Raw genomic sequence first — 16,914 nt, 5'->3', positions numbered from 1 at the left:
GCAGAGTTTAAGCATTTAATAGGCTAGAGAAGTATTTGCTCCACAGAAAGTGAGAGCTAACAATGTAAACTGAATTATACTTTACAGATATTTATCAAAAGTGAATAAAACAGAAAGCCATGCAGAAATCCTCTTCATATGGAAACAAGCGGTAAGCTAACTCTATATTGCTTGACACACACAAATGGGAGCTGCTAAAGGCTCCAGCCAGCTCTTACTCTGTGGCATTTTAACTGCTCTGCTGTGATGGAGGTGAAAAGAGGAACCTGTGGTTGGGCAGGAAATTAAGGAGATGGTGTATAAATTTCTATGTGTGATGAGATAGTTGGATGGCATCACTGACTTAATGGACATGAGTTTGAGTAAGCTCCAGGAGTTGGTGATGGACAGGGAGGCCTGGCATGCTGCAGTCCATGGGATCGCAGAGTCAGACACGACTGAGCGACTGAACTGAACTGAACTGAACTAAGATAAGCAAATATACATATCTATGAAAACCCACGAGAGAATGCATTTGGGTCTGGGTGTAGTTGTGTGAAAATATGTGTATGTTAGAAAGAAAAAGTAGAGAAGAGTTGAATTTGCAAGAAACAGATATGGGAGTAAGGAGAATGTATGTGCTAAGGAGAGAGATGTTTGTGTGGCAAGTGTGTGTGTAAGACAGAAGAGAGAGGAAGAAAGAGAAATCTTTAGTGTTGGTGGAAAGAAACATATGTGAAAGACGTATGTATGTGAAGAAGAGCCACATGCATATTTGAAGCGTGTGCACTACGTGCATTTAAGGAAGCAGATATGTTTGTAAGGAATACATGTGTGCAGCACACGCACAGACATATAAAGGGGACATGTGTATGAGTATGTGTATGTGAGAGGGAGAGAAGACTGTGTGTGTGATTCTTTAGGATAATGCTGGTGAAAGAAAAAATATGCCCAGAAGCCATGTCTAATTGCCTTCCTGACCCCACGGCCTCCGCGAACCCTGCTTACTGAATGGGCTCAGAGAGTGACAGTGCCTTTGTGAGTCCGAGGTTCGCCACCAGTTTTTTAGTTTGGACCTGTTTTTGTCAACATTTTAAACTAGGTTGAGTCCCCTCATGTAAGAAAATTTCTTGAAATTACTGTTTTCAAGTTTTAGTTCAAGTTCAGTAAAGACAAAATAAGTAGGTCAGGTTCATTTCAGGAAGAAAAAGCTAATTATTTGTATTTGTGTGCTCGTATTTAAATCAACGAACTAGGAGCAGAGGGATGATTCATCAGGCAGGAAAAAAATACACAACAAAAAATAAAACACATTCATTGAGTGTCATTTCTTATCTAATTCTTAATTGATAGGAGTCTTTCCATTTCTAGAATTTATTATAGAGTTAAAAAATAGGCTTCACTGGCTTCCTCAAAGTCATTGTATCAATCAGCTGAGGCATGGGACATCTTCCTAAGAATTTTTCCCTAGCAGGAATCTAATATTCACTTCGATTCTTCTGGTGAATCAAATATTTTTGTCTTTATTAAAAATGACTTCCTGGGGACTTCCCTGGCAGTCCAGTGGTTGGAAATTTGCCTTCCAGTGCAGGGGGCGTGGGTTCGATCTCTGGTTATGGAGATGGCCTCCTACATGTCTCATGACCACAAAACCAGAAAACAAACAACAGAGACAATATTGTAACTAATTCAGTGCAGACTTTAAAAATGGTCCACATCCAAGAAAATCTTTAAAACTGACTTCCTTTTTAATGTTGGTTTTCAAGGAAAGGGATGCATTTTTTGAATGACTTTCACATAATGGTGGTTAGGCAGACAAACTATGGCCCATGGGCCAAATCTGTTCTGCTATCTAGCTTTTTTGTGGGGGAGGGTGTCTTTTTTTTACGACCCATGAGGTAAGAATGGTCTTCACATTTTTAAAAGATTATACTTTAAATGGTTGTATAAGTACTTACATAATCAAATAGTGTGAATTTTGCCTCCTGGCTGGCCTAAAGCCTAAAATATTTCCTTTAACCCTTCAAAAAAAGGTTTCCTGACCTTGTTCTGTAGAATTTTATTTGCTTGATAAAATTTAAGCTGTCAAAATGCAAGGGAAAAAAAGTGTAATGATGATTCATTTAGCAATTGTACTAAGTAATCTACACCATAGAATCATATTAGTTAAGATTAACACAGTTATTCTACACGTTTTTACTGCAGTGGTTGAAAAACAGTGCATTCCCTAGAAACACAAATGCAGTTGAAAATGTCCATTGCAGTCTTATTTCATTTCTTTCTTGTGTGTGTGTGTGTGTGTGTGTGTGTGTGTGTGGTCATGTGGTATGTGGCATCTTCGTTTCTCAACCAGGGATTGAACCTGTGGCACCCTGCAGTAGAAGCATGGAGTCTTAACCACTGAACTGACAGGGAAGTCCCACAATAATCTTATTTTTAATCATGGAAAACTGATCAACTCAAACATCGATCAACAGAAAAATGTCTATACAAGCCAAGCCATTCACGCAATGGAACACTATCCAGCAGTTAAAATGAATAGCCTAGGGTTATATGTATGATGGGCTTCCTAGGTGGTGCAGGGGTCAAGAATCCACCTGTCAAGTAGAAGGTGTGGGGTTTGATCCCTTGGTGGGGAAAATCCCCTGGAGGAAGGCATGGCAACCCACTCCAGTATTCTTGCCTGGGAAATCCCATGGGCAGAAGCACCTGGTGGGCTACAGTGCACAGGGCTGCAAAGAGTTGGACACACCTTAGTGACTGAACAACAACAACATTTGTATGACGAGATGGCTCTTAAGCATAACATTGTGTGAAACAGCATAAAACAAACTGACCGGGTTACATAAGGAAATGCAGAACATAACACACAGAAAGCTGTAAAACTGGTAAACATGTTCTATTTGGACACAGGTATATGTAGTAGTAACATGAACACATGCATATGTAGCAATGGTGTGAAAATACTGGTGAGATGTTTTAAATGGGTGCTGGGGGTGTTAATTCGGGAGAGAACCGGGATCAGGGAGGGCTGTTCAGGGGCTTTAACTGTATTGTGATATTTATTTCTTAGGAGATAATCTGAATTAAGTACGGCAAGAGGTTAGGGTTAGCTGGTTCTTGGGCACACACGCAGGGGCTGACAAACTTACTCTCTCTAGTGTGCCTCTGAAATATTTTATAATAAGAAAAGTGATGGTACCGCCAACCAGAGGACAGGAAATCTACAGAGATTAAGGCAGTATTTTTACCCAGAACCTGTTGAGTGCTGGCACTGGCTGGGGGCCAGACCCTCATTCCCTCATGTAATGATTCAGCTCAGTGAACTGTGGCTGTCTTCCCCATCCTCAAGGACAGTGTCAGACTGGCCCAAGGCCACGGTGCGAGTCGTGGGGGTGAGTGCCCCTGAGGTTTCAGGGCTGGTCTTTGACTCTACCTCTGTGCCAGGCACGCAGGTTCCTGAAATCACAGGGGCCCCTCTTTTGGCTTAAAAAGATAAATCTGGAGTTTTACTCCTGTCCTGTGCTCATCCCTCGGGCTACATCAGCACCAGTCTCCCGAGAGAGGTCTGCAAAGATTTCTTGGAGGTTCGTGGGTTCCTTCCTTCCTTTCATTCATTCTACCCGACCCTGGGGCCAGGGAAGGTTCCACCCGCAAGGGCCTGGCATTTCAGAAGCTTTCTCTTCTGCTGGCCTCAGACAGGTTCCCTGGTGAGAGCCTCCCAGGGTCAGGTGGGCCGCTGGCGGTTGGGGACCCTAGTCTCCCATGCCCTGCTTTGAGCCGTTGGCAGAGAGAAGGGCGCGGGGAGCCGGTACCGCGGGCGCCCAGGACGGTGCCTCGGGCCCCCGACCGACGTGGCCCTCCGCCGGGCTCATTTCGGGGGGCCGGGGTCCTTGGTGGGGAGCCTTTGGGAAGCCTGGGCTCCGCTCCTGCAGCCTCCCAGACTTGCCTGGTCGCCTCGCCACTGGGCGCCTGGGTCCCAAGCAACAAAACGATCTGTGTTCTCCCAGGGTTCTCCCAACGTCTGTCCAGGCTCTCGCCCCTACTCAGCCTTCGGGGGCTGGAGAGGCTCCCAGTGTGGCCCCGCGGGACGGTGGGCGGTGTGCTGGGGGCGGAACAGGGAAGCTGCCGGAGGACTCCTCGGGGGAGATCGGAGAAGAAAGCCGGCGGCGCCCCCTCGTCCGCTGCCGAGCCCGGCAGGTGGGAGGTCGGACTTCGGCGAGAAGGGCGCAGGGGTAGAGCAAGGGGACCCGGCCTGGGCCAGGGGCGCCGCGTCCTCGGCGGGGCGAGGACCCGGATCGGCGGGCGGGCGCCGGTCCTCGAACCTCCGGCCCTAACCTCCCCTCGCCCGACGCCTCCCCGCTGCATCCCCCGCGCCGCCCTCGCCGCTACCCTTGCCCAGCGGGGTCCCGGGGGCGGCCGAGCCCACCGCCGGCCCTCCTCCGCTGTCGGCTGGAAGACCTGGAGAAGCGGACTCCGGGGGCGGCGGGGGGTCAGGGGTCAGTCCCGGGCGCTGGCCGCGGTCCGCAGATCCGGGCTTTGCCGCGCGCCCCCCGGCCGGCCGAGCCCGGGAGCTGGGGAGTGAGCGCGCGGGCGGCTGGGCCGGCCCTCCGACGGCGGCGGGCGCACCGTAGCCGGGCCGCGGCGGCGCGAGGACAAAGGGCCGCGGTAAGAGCTGTCGCGCGCCGTCCCCGGGGCGAGCGGGGGGACAGCTCGCCGCCCAGCGCCCCGGGGAAGAGCCGGCGAGGGGACGGATGGGTGGACCGGGGCACTTTCCTTGCCCCGATCGCCGGAAGGCTGCGGAAGTGTCGGGGTTCAGCCCCGAGGGCGCGTGGGGATGTGGATGCGTGCGCGTGTGTGAGTGTGTGTGTGTGTGTGAGAGAGAGAGGGATCGGCCAGGCTTAGAGTTGGATGGACTTGGAGCGCGCGCTGAGCGCGCGGCACAAGGTCCCCGCTCGGTAGGTGAGAGCTGAAACAAATGACACTGATGGTGGGGGTCACTGTTTTGAGGCAGTGCGCGCGTGCATGCATGCGTGTCCACGCCTCTGTGTTTGGAGAAGCTGGAGCCGGAGGTGCCGGCTCTAACTTCCCGGCACTTGGGACGCGGCAGAAAGTGGGGCTTCTTTCCAAAACCGCCCTGGGACCTTCCTGGAGGGGCTCCGACCCTTGGAAAGGCTGGTTCCGAAGAGGCGAGCGCTTAGTCGCTGGGTTCCAGTTTGGGGTCTTGGGAACAAAGGCTGCTTCCCTGAAGTCCAAGAAGGGGTGTGTCTGTGTGTGTGTGTGTGTGTGTGTGTGGCCGCCAAGGCGCCAGGCGGGGTGGAGGCGATGGTCATTCATGGAGAAGGATGTTGGGCCATTTTGCTGTCAAAGCCTCTTTTGATCTCTGGTCTTGAAGACCAGGAAAAAAGAGGGACTACTTAATTTGTGTACTGAAGCTTTGTTTAATAAACTTTGCTTATAGAGGTCAGTGTTACTCAGGACTTGGAAGATTTCTTTAGTATCTCTTTTAAACCATGTGCAAATTTGATTTGTTAAAAACTTTTATTCCTAGTGAGAGCATTTTAACACTGCTGTGTTAGATCTGGGGGAAGGGTAGAGATCTGGGAGGGTTCTGACCTTCATCTGACATAAACCAGTTGTTTTAATGTCACCTGGTTTGCAGCATTTTGTAGGAAAACGTTATTGGAAGTTTTAAAGGCCAATTAGACTCCTACGCCTGATTTAGAATGTCTTAAATCTCTGGGCAGATTTGAGGAATTCCTTATATCCAATCTGTTGCTTCTAGAGCACTGTTTTGGGTTTGCTCAGAAAAGTTTGTTTCTAGAAAACGAAAACCAAATTAAAAATGTGAGACGATTAAATGAAACAGAGGTGAGGAGCTGTTTCTAGGAGACTTTTCATACTGAAATCTGGTTGATTTCAAGTTTGCATTTGCGGTCTGTGACATTTTCCATCCCCCACAGCAGTGGATGAGGTGGGCTGCTGTTCATTCTGGAACAAGTTTTTTGTTGTTGTTGTTGTTGATGTTTTTAAAGGAAGTGTAGTTGATTTACAATATTATGTAAGTTTCAGGTGTACAATATAGTGATTCATAATTTTAAAGGTTATACTCCATTTATAGTCATTATAAAGTATTGCACAATACATCCTTGTGGCTTTTTTTATACCTAAGAGTTTGTACCTCTTCATCCCCTTCACTTCACCCGTCCCTCATCACTCTCCCCACTGGTAACCGCTAGTTTGTTCTCAGTGTCTGTGAAGCTGCCTCTTGTTTTTTATATTCACTAGTTTGTTGTATTTTTTACAATTCACATATAAGTGATGTCATACAGTATCTGTCTTTGACTTATTTCACTAGTGTAATACCCTCCAGGTCCTTCCATGTCACTGCCAGTGGCAATATTTCATTCTTTTTATGGCTGAGTAATACTCTGCATCTTCTGTATCTGTTCATCTATTGACAGACACTTAGGTTGCTTCCGTGTCTTGGCTGTTGTAAATAATGCTGCTATGAATATTGGGTACCTGTAGCTTTTAGAATTAGTGTTTTTTTGGGAGAAGTATTCTTTAAAGGGTAAAAAGTAAGTTCAGGTTGAAATTGAAATTCCATTCTAGCCTTTTTTGTTGTTGCTTAACAAATGGCTTATCTGTGGTTTAAGTTGTTTTTAGCTAATGAAAAGAGCCACTTGCACCAAATGCCTCTAATCTTTTACTGGGTGGGTAATTTGAAGCTACACTTTAATATCTGTATTTTTGCCTTGTCATTTTTAATAGGAGAGTTTATAATCTAGAGTCTATCTAAAGATTTCTATGCTTAGTATGAAGTTGATTACTTGTTCATTTAGTAAGCAATTGGCTGAACTTTTATGGTATTACAGATATTCAGTGTACTACTACCATTTTAATTGACATTAGAAACTCCCATTTTAAGAAAATTGTGTCTAGTTTGTGGATTCAAAATTTGAATTAGTTGGCAATTCCAGAATGTTCAGAGGCAATCTCAAAGTAGAGCTAATTAGTGATGAAAATATTCAGAATGAAAAGAAGACAGACTATAATTTAAAGAGAGAGGCAGGCTCCCTGCACCCTGTTCCATGCCCAAGCATAGTCCTCACGATTGAATGGGACCAGGATATTTAAACAAAGAATGTGGTATGGATGCTTCATGTTTTAAGTGGGGAAAGGGAGCTTGCTTTTAATAACCCACATTTCCCTGTCCAGCATGCTTCAGTGGTTCTGTTCTGTTTCCCCTAGGAAGCCTCTAGGGCTTTTGTGGGGGTAACTGACTATTAGGGTTGGCTGAGGGTAATGCATAGAACCCTGGCCTGGCTATTCCAGAGAGTCCATGGACTTTGAAACCCTTCAAAAGATTCCAGTTAATCTTGGCAGTTTGTACACTGCTTAATGGGCACACTTATCTTTTAGGTTCAGTTTCTGAGTATACAGCTAAATTATAGTACTTTAGCTAATTACCCTTAAAAAAAACAGTACAATGAGGAAGACTATTGTAGGAGTTATATTTGTGACATAAAATTGAAAAACCTACAGAAGAGTTAAAAAAAAGAAGAAAGTTAGAAATCTACGATCCAGATATAATTACTGCTAATTCTTTTGTGTGTTTTTTTTGGTCTTAAAATTAAGTTCTGTATGCTTCTGAACATTGGCCAAGATTATGTATATATATTTATCCACATAAGAGAATACAAAATTGTAATTTAAAATAACATCAATGAAATAATAAGTGTAATCCTTGCCATTTTGTCATTATTATGAGTATGGCTTCCCTGGTGGCTCAGTTGGTAAAGTGTCTGTCTGCAATGCGGGAGACCTGGGTTCAGTCCCTGGATCAGGAAGATCCCCTGGAGGAGGAAATGGCTACCCACTCCAATATTCTTGCCTGGAGAATGCCATGGACAGAGGAACCTGATGGCTATAGTCCATGGGGTCACAAAGAGTTGGACACGACTGAGTGACTAACACTTTTGCTTTTCATTATGAATATACTTATTATTTCATTGATATTGTCATTTTAAATTACAATTTTGTATTCTTTTGTGTGGATAAATTATATATTATCTGGCAGACTCTTGGCCTTTTCCTTTTATTTGTGTTTTTGATGTTCTTTCCATCTTGATAAAACATAATTGATTGATGGTAATATATATTTCTGAAACTTGACTGCCTGTGTGTGCACACGTGCGTGCGTTGTGCACACGCTCTGTTGGATCCTTAGAAAATGGGAAAAAAGTTTAACTTCAAGGATATATAGTGGGAAAGGATGCAGTTTTGCCTTAGTCTTCTCACTCTCTTACTCCCTCTTAATTATCTTTTATGCCATTTATTTGTCTCTGTAACACAATAATTTTCTTTATCCCACCAAATTATGGACTTGAGGATAGCAATTTGTGTCTTCATTTTGTTTGACTCCCTCTAGTGGTCAGCCAAGGTCTGGCATGTCACAAATGTTCAAAATAGCCTTTGGGGGGAGTATATTTCAGGGCCTTTGTGGGAACCCAAGTCCTCTTAAAGATGTGCAATGACAAATCTTGATCCAACTGACTCCTGTTACCTTTTAATTGTGGAAAAACTTCAAATGTCTATGAAAGTAGAAAGGTTGTCTAATGAACTTCTGTGTGATCTCACCCAGTTCTACAATTGTGAACACTTTGTCAATTTTGTTTTTTCTGTATCCTCCCTCCCCACACTGCAACCCTCCTGAATTACCTTGAAGTAAATCCAAGACATTAAAGCATTTCATACCTCAGTTCTCCAATTGTAGTTGCTGGACCAGCAGCTTTGGCATCACCAGAGAATGTGTACAAAATGCAGATTCTCAGGTTCCACATTCAGCGCTACTCAGAAGCTCTGGGAAGGGGGAGATTGGCCAACAGTCTGAGGTTTAGCAAGCCTTCCAGATGATTCTGATGAACAGCCATGCTTGAGAACCACGGATCTATGAAGGTAGCCAAGAGATCTGTTATATAAGCTCTAAAAACCAGAAACAAATACTGCCCACCCCCCATGCACACACAGAAGCAAAAACCTGCTGGCAATTGTGCATTTACCCATCACTGAGTTTGATAACTCAGTTCTATCTCAGTTTCTCCCCTTTGTGCAGAGTGATCTTAACTGTGGGGTGACTGTGAGATCTTTTGCTGATCAGGAATTCTGATTGATAGTTACAGTTCTTGACTCAAAAAGATTTGGAAAGGAAATTATCAGATAAAATCTTTCTGAACTGAGGTATATGTAGGCAATTTTCATTTCAAAAAATAAGAAAAGGGTGAAAACCACTTCGTGGGACACACCAGATTTGCAATTCCATATTCCTTTGTTTGATGTCTTATCTCCCCTGTGGCACATGGTAAGTGCTGTGAAGGATCAAGTCTGCCTTGCTCACCATCCTGCTCCAGCACCCAGCACCCAGCACCCAGCACCCAGCACAATGGCTGGCCCACAGTATGTGCTCAGTAAATATTTGAGGAATGAATGAGCTTTGTTCTTTAGGGAACTTACAGAACTCTGCACAGAGCCAAGCCTAATACTGGTAGAAACAATTGGAGAACTATTAAGGGTTCTATTTTGAGGTCTTGACTACAGTGTAGGAGGAGAATTTGAGCCAAAAGGTCAGTTAGTTTCAAATCTGTCAAATGAAAGTACTTATTATGTTCTTAGCAATGTCTTCTGGAGAGATGTATGGAGGGCAACACAATAGAAGAGTAAAACAAGGAGCTCATGCATAGAAGAGTATTTCATTGGTTGGTAACTACGTTGCATTCCAGTGTGTTCAGGCACAAGAATTAGCTGAATAATATTAAATAATAATTGTTATAGCCACTACAGTCCTTGGGCATCTACCAGGTAAAAAGTACTTTAAGGAAATTACCTAAATATCTCTTCCTTGATATGAACTAATTGGTACATTTTGAAATTTTGTGTTTTAACAAAACAAAATAAAAACCCATTGATGTCTTCATTTGTAAAAATTAAAAACAAGGTTAGATAGTTGTTTCCAAAATTTTAAAATCTGTTGGCATTGGTGGTCTGTAAAGGCAACAGGTGTTTCAGCAACAAAATCCCATCAGTTATTTAACACATAGGCTTTCCTGGTGGCTCAGTGGTAAAGAACCCACCTGCCAATGCAGGAAACATGAGTTTGATCCCTGGGTTGGGAAAATCTCCTAGAGAAGGAAATGGCAACCCACTCCAGTATTCTTGCCTGGGAAATCCATGGACAGAGGAGCCTGGTGTGCTACAGTCCATGGGGTCGCAAAAGGGAGTAGGAGATAACTTAGCAAATAAATGACAACAACAACATTTAATATATAAATATTTATCGAGTTGATATTTTGTGCCAAGTACTGGTCTAAGTGCTGAAGATACAGTGATGAACAAAAGAGGTGATTCCTGCCCTGATGGAACTTACATTTTAGCAGTAAGACTGGCAGTGAGCCTCTGTGCTGTGATTTTCATTTTCATAGAAAATATGGTAAAGATGCTGTTATCTAAGATCACAAGGTGGCCACATATAAGCTATAATATGTTGCAATCCATGGAAACTAGGTGGAGAGGTATGGGCATTCTACCAGCCTTTGAGTTGTGGGATGCCCATTCTTTCTTCCTGCTGTATATGACACATGCATTGTGGGTGGCGGGTACCAGGGTCAATGCCTTACCAAGGCTTAAAGTACTTATGATTTTTAAAGTAAGAGATACATAATAGTAAAGATCCAATATTTCCTTCTTGCACTGCCCTGTAGTAGCTTGGGCTGTCATAACAAAATACCATAAACTGAGTGGCTTAAACAGCAGAAATTTATTTCTCACAATGCTGGTGGCTAGAAATTCAAGATCAAAATTCTGCTTGATTTGGTTTCTGGTGAAAGCTTTCTTCCTGGCTTGCAGGTGGTCAACTTCTTGCTGTGTTCTCACATGGTCATTCCTCCCGTCCTCTTCAAGGGTGGAGAGAGCGTCCTCTGCTGTCTTTTCTAATAAGGACACTAACCCTATTGATCAGGGCCCCACCCTTATGACCTCACTTCACCTTAATTACCTCCTTTTAGGCTCTTTCTTCAAATTCAGCCACACTGAGAGGCAGGGCTTTCATATATGAATTTTAGGGGGACATAAGTCTTCAGTCTAGGGCACACTCCACAGATTGCCCCCTCAGGTAAGCTCAGTTTTGGAGCCTGCAGCTTTAGGGTTGGTTTGCAGTTGCACACAGGGTCTCCCAGCACTGGTTTGGAGTGCTTAGAGGAGGAGTGGGACTCTTATTCTGTAGCAGGTGGGGCAGAAACACATAGAGATGACTCTGTTGTTGTCAGTGATTTTTTTTTGTGCCTGGCACAGACTGAGTGTGTATACCTGTTTGCAGCCCAGGGCAGGGTACTTACCTGTAGATGTTTGTGGGTTGTTGGTAAGTAGTTTTGGACTGGAAACAGCACACAAAAATTGCTAAGTCCTTCAGAAAGCAAGCACTCCTGGATTGGAACCATCTGACGAATTCCCTGCCACACTAAGATTTCCCACCATTATTCAAACATTTCTTAAAGGTACTGGTTTATTTTAATGTTGAAGACACACATACAGACCATCCTTTACAAAGGGTTCTGATTCATGGGCTCTGCTTCTGGCCTGAGAAATGAGTCTGTGCTTCTGCTTCCCACTTGACATTCTTGTCTTCTGTTAGACTTGAATGTGACTCAGTTTGGGAGTAACATATCAGGAGACCCATCTGGGCCTTCAATTTACTAGGACTTCTTTGCTCTGTAGAATCTATCGTTTCTATGTTTTAGATTGAGAAGCTACTACAAAACTGGTCAGTTGCAAAAGTGGGACCAGATCCTCAAACTCTATCTCCTAGGTGGTGAGGGGCGATCTGTGTGCGTTTCTGTGCATTTCTCTTCACCCACATTCACTCTGAAAGTGATTCTGCAGATGGCCATCCTGTTGCATTTCTTTTGCAGTTTTGACACCCAAAGGTGATCCTGTGTATCAGGGATTAGAAACTAGAAAATGGAAGCCCAAAGAGTGACCCCGGGAATGGATTTGAGTAGCTAATTGTGGCACATCTCGTAAAATTTAAAACTTAAATATCTTTTAGTTACTCAAAGACATTGAGATAACAGAAACAGGGTCCAGCAAAGTTAGTCACTCTCATTCTGTGCTCCACTGAGTTTGGTTGCATTACCACATTGGAAGAGTTTCACAGGAGTTTTATGTGGCTCTTCTGGCTGGGTTCTGGGTTGGGCTGGTAGTGCCCATGAGCTGTAGTATTGTCATTCTCATTTTATATGTGGGAAAACCAAGTCCAGAAACTTGGTTCAGGAACGTGATCCAGGTCATAGAGAGATAAGATGCTGTGCCAAGGTTTGATTACACATCTATCTGACCACAAATACAACTGTGAAGCCAGATCTTAGCACCAAAAGAAGAGAAATGTTTTGTTCATTCTGTCATCTGTTTCAAGTTAATTTCTACTTGGACTTTTTTCATTTGTCTATCATTCAGTCTCCCTTTCTCGGCCCCGGGGCTGGTCAGAGGAACACCCATATTTCAGGATAAACATTCTGCCTTTTTCCTTTCTAGCATCTCCCTTGTTTCTTTCTGAGAACTTGCATTTTTTCATAGGCCTTTGTGGGGGTCCAAAAAAAAAAAATCTTTATTTGGCCTTTTCTTTTACTAAGATTTTTGTTGGTTTTGTCTAGATAATTAGGCATTATGATTTCTGTAGCTTCCATAAACCATAATGGAAAAGAAATGAAAAAGAAAGTATAGATGTCTAACTGAGTCACCTTGCTATACAGCGGAAATTAACACTGTTAATTAAATATACTTGAATAAAATAAATGTAAAAAGATAATTCATTCCTTTTTATTAGTGAGTTATACTCCAAGCTCTGAACATAACCACAATGTAACCATTAACCTGTTAAAGGATATCCAAATTGTTTCTGTTTGGGGCTATTATGAGTAAAGCTGGTACTGATATTTGTGCACAAGGTTTTGTGTAAACATAAGTTTTAATTTCTGTGGGACAAATATCCAAGAGTGCAATGACTAGTTCTTATGCTAGTTACAGGTTTAATTTTATGAGAAATTGCACAACAGTTTTCTAGAATAGCTACACAATTTCCCACCAGCAATGTGTAAATATCTAGTTTCTCTGTGCCCTTGGCAACACTTGGTATTGTCACTTTTTTATTTTAGACTTCTGATGGTTGTGTATTGATATCTTATTATGGGTTTAATTTGTTTTTTCCTATTGGCTAATGATGCTGAACATGTTTTCATGACTTACATGCTTTCTATTTATTCTCTTTGGTAAAATGTCTCTTTATGTCTTTTGCCCATTTCCTAACTGAATTTTTAAAACTATTCAGTTAGGGAGTTAAAAAATGTGACAGATGCCAGTCTTTTGTTGGATATGTGGTTTGCAAATACTTTCTTCTATTCTGTAGCTTATCTTTTAATTTTCTCCACAGGATCTTTTGCAGAACAAAAACTTTTAAATTTTGATGAAGTCCAGTGTATCAACTTATCATTTGAAGGATTGTGCTCTTAGTTTCAAATATAAAAACTTTTTGCCTAGACCTGAATCATGAAGATTTTAAACTGTTTTCTTGCTTTTTTTTTTTCACTATAAATTTTATAGTTTTGTTTTATGTGTAGATCTGTGATCCAATCTGAGCTGATTTTGGTATAGAAGTTAAAGTTTAGGTTAAGATTCACTTCTTTGCCTCTGATATCTAATTATTCCAGTGCCACTCGTTGAAAAGGCTGTCTTCCATTGAATTGCTTTTGCATTAATTTCTTTTCAGAATTGGTGCTTTTTATTATCAGGCAAATATATTGGGCCACGTAAGTGCCTACCGTTTGTACAATAAATTTGAGATACTCCTGTTGCTAATTACAGTCAGGAGATCCATAAGGAGGGTGCAGCTTAGGGACCCTGGGAGTCAGGACTTGATGGCAGTTGGGGGGAATAAGAGTCAGGCCAGGAAACTCTGGGTGGGAGACTGAGTTCCTCTGAGGTTTTGTTGCTGCGTGCAGCTGGGCAGCTTCCTCTTCCAGGCAGGGGTGGTGACACTGGGTGTTCTGGGTCAGGCTGGGGCAGGCTGACCTGCGGGTGGAGATGACCTTCTGGACGGCTTGGGCATGACCGGGTTAGGTTCCCACTTCGTCTCTTCCGTCAGTCGCAGCCCTGCCTGAGCTCCGGTGATCTCAGCTGTCCGCTCCTGTGAGGTCTCCCCCACCCAATCCCTGTGATGTGTGACCTCCAGCAGCTGTTTCAAAACTGGTGTCCAGAACACACAGAACTCCAGAGCCATCTTGTTTGGGCTTACATTGAAAAAAACTGTGATTATTTTTAAATGTTTCCATAGTACACACGTCTTCATTGGAGAAAGAGTAGAAAGCACAGTTCAACAAAATGTATCTGTAATCTCCATAACCTGAGGTAAGTAAACCCCAAATTCTTAATTTTGGAAGAAAGTTTTTTGTTTTTTATTTTTGCTGGTTTGTTTTTATTTATTTTATTTTATTTAAATTTTATTTTATTTTTAAACTTTACATAACTGTATTAGTTTTGTCAAATATCAAAATTAATCCGCCACAGGTATACATGTGTTCCCCATCCCAAACCCCCCTCCCTCCTCCCTCCCCATTCCATCCCTCTGGGTCGTCCCAGTGCACCAGCCCCAAGCATCCAGTATCGTGCATCGAACCTGGTTTGTTTTTAGCTTGTTTCTTTCACCAGCTGGACCATCAAGACACAAAGCTGGTTTGGGAAAAAAAAAAGGAAAGAAAAAAAGAAAGTGTCTTCTCTTGGGTTGAATGTGGAGAGAGGTTCGGATACTGCAGGTCACGCTGCCGCTGAGGCCCCATGTGTGGGGGAGCAGAGGTCAGCCCTGGGAAACACAGCCGCTCCGAAGGGTGGGAGACCCCGAGGCCGGTGGGGCCAGTGCTGCCAGAGCATTCTTTTGTTTCCCCTGCTCAGCTGTCCAGGATCCTGGCTGAGGACATCAAAGACGTGGCTAAACACTGTTATCTGGCCCTGTCATCTGCCCTGACTCTGGAAGGGGCCTTCCCACAGGGAATCCTGCAGAGCAGAGCCTGTGGATTCTATCCCCCCATTAATTCCAGGCAAGAGCGGATCAATAGTATTTGCATTAGCTGCATACATACCTCCCCACTCTGTTTTGTTCTGAGAAAAATTTATTTATTTACTTACACGATTAAAAGATTATACATTTTATTCACATTTCAAGTGTTCCTGGTGGTAATTGCTGGAAACTTATTAAACCAAAATACAAAACCTAAAAACGATAGTTCCTCTACCTAGACACAGAGGCATTATTCATGTTTTAGAAAGTTCTTCTTGTCTTTTTCATGTTTATATGCAATAGGAATTTAATAAAAGATGCTATCATCCTGTGACTACAATTTCCCTGGAAGTGTGGTTAGAGTTTGTCAACCATGTCATTGCTGTAAACATTCAACTGCACAAAATTTGTATCTGCAGAGTATTTGATCACATCTGCAGAGTATGTAAATCACTTTTACATAATTTCTTTACACTTCAGAACTGTTGCTTAAAAAAAAAATCAAGTTGGTATCGTTGCCTTTTCTGCTTAGCGAACAGTTCTTATTGTAGAAACTAAAAGGTTGTATATCAAATTGCCTGCTTTCGCTCATGGGAACTTCCGAAGTAGATTGTTACGATGTTAGTTAAAATGGTTCTGGCAGCTTGAAATAAGGGAACCACTGAGACTGACTCAGTTTTGCTGAGCAAATAATGGGTACTTGACATCTTTACAGCAGGGAATGGATCCTGGTCAGACTTCTGAGCATGTGGGCATCTCTGTGGGGGAAGGGTGATGAGGGGCCAGTAGATCGGTCGCCAGCCTATTTTTCTAGGCCAACTTTTGGCTAAGAAACAGAGAAAGGGTAGAGAGTCCTGGCAAGCTAGTTTGATTTCAGTGTTAGCCTGAGATGTAAGAAATGTTAACAGATCATGAGATACCATTTTATTCCTCGTTATCATCTGTGATGTGACTTGGCTGTAATGCAGGGCTCAGGTTTGTGGTCCCATCTTGAGTCACACGCTGTGCCAGGCTCTGTCTTTGTCTTGACCACCCTGCTTGTCATGCTTATTTGCCTGTGGCTTCCCTGCATGGATTGACCAGTTTTTGAAGGCAGGAACCCAGGCTCTATCACTCGGGCACCCGCGGGATCCCAGTGGAGTGCTGCAGCCTCCTGGCCAATGAACACATTCAGCCCCATTAATTCAGTGGTGTGCCCTAAGACTCTGCAGTTTATTCACTTCGGTCCTAAGCTCTTTTGAGTAAATTGCCATTGTCGTTGGGATATGAGAGGCAAGAGTGTGTGACTGAGAGGGGGAAGTCTTATTTCCACAATGGGATTCTTTCCAGAATGGGATGTGAAGTATTGTAGACAGGTCTCCTAAGGTGCTGTAACCCAGTTGATTACTAAGGGAAGGTGCTTTTTAGATTCTATATTATACTGTACTTTTACTAAAGGAAAAGATCATTTTGAGTTGTGTCCAACCACAAACACCTGTGAAGTACCTGCTTCCTGTCAGGCGTGCTTTATCTTGTTTTCAGGAATCAAACTGTTAGGGTTCCCTTTTTATTATGTTTGGGCAGAACTGATTTTTTTAAAAAATTAGAGCCTGATTTTCCTCTCAGGTTTATAGAACCAGGACAACTTGGTGCCTTGCTCAGTTCATCTGTATGTTCCTTTATTAGTTTATCTGAATAAAGGCAATGATGAAAAATAGGATGAAAATATTGACTGGCCACAAATATTTTATCAGGTTCTTCATCTGGGCCTCCATCTACATGAGGCATCGTTTCATCTGTAGCACTTTGTATAATGAAGGCTCACAGGGGGTTGAAGGAGTGTAAAATTGGAT

At 43.2% G+C, this 16,914-nt stretch overlaps 2 protein-coding genes across 2 annotated transcripts in view; one reads left to right on the top strand and one right to left on the bottom strand.

Moving 5' to 3' along the window:
• Positions 1 to 4,312: 4,312 nt before the first annotated feature.
• Positions 4,313 to 14,308, bottom strand: LOC129623846 (basic proline-rich protein-like). The gene is made up of 2 exons (XM_055541758.1): positions 14,101 to 14,308; positions 4,313 to 4,776 (listed from the first exon to the last, which is right to left on the bottom strand). The coding sequence occupies exons 1-2, from the start codon at positions 14,306 to 14,308 to the stop codon at positions 4,313 to 4,315; spliced, it is 672 nt and encodes a 223-aa protein (XP_055397733.1).
• The window catches only part of GREB1 (growth regulating estrogen receptor binding 1), a 123,428-nt gene continuing 120,151 nt past the window's right edge, over positions 13,638 to 16,914 (top strand). Inside the window, exon 1 of the mRNA XM_055540909.1 lies at positions 13,638 to 14,436. The gene's annotated coding sequence lies outside the window, so the exon portion shown is untranslated. The remainder of the gene's footprint in view (positions 14,437 to 16,914) is intronic.

The sequence above is a fragment of the Bubalus kerabau genome, chromosome 11 (genome assembly GCF_029407905.1).
Source record: "Bubalus kerabau isolate K-KA32 ecotype Philippines breed swamp buffalo chromosome 11, PCC_UOA_SB_1v2, whole genome shotgun sequence".
In the NCBI taxonomy this organism is placed as follows: domain Eukaryota; kingdom Metazoa; phylum Chordata; class Mammalia; order Artiodactyla; family Bovidae; genus Bubalus; species Bubalus kerabau.
Note: the sequence above shows the minus strand (reverse complement) of the source record. Positions and strands in the feature narration are given on the sequence as shown.

What these genes read in the sequence shown, in the direction of transcription:
- LOC129623846 (XM_055541758.1), bottom strand. Translation starts at nt 14,308, where the DNA reads ATGGCTCTGGAGTTCTGTGTGTTCTGGACACCAGTTTTGAAACAGCTG. An exon ending in AAGGTCATCTCCACCCGCAG is followed by an intron (nt 4,777 to 14,100) that starts GTCAGCCTGCCC and finishes ACACTTCCGCAG; the next exon opens with CCTTCCGGCGATCGGGGCAA.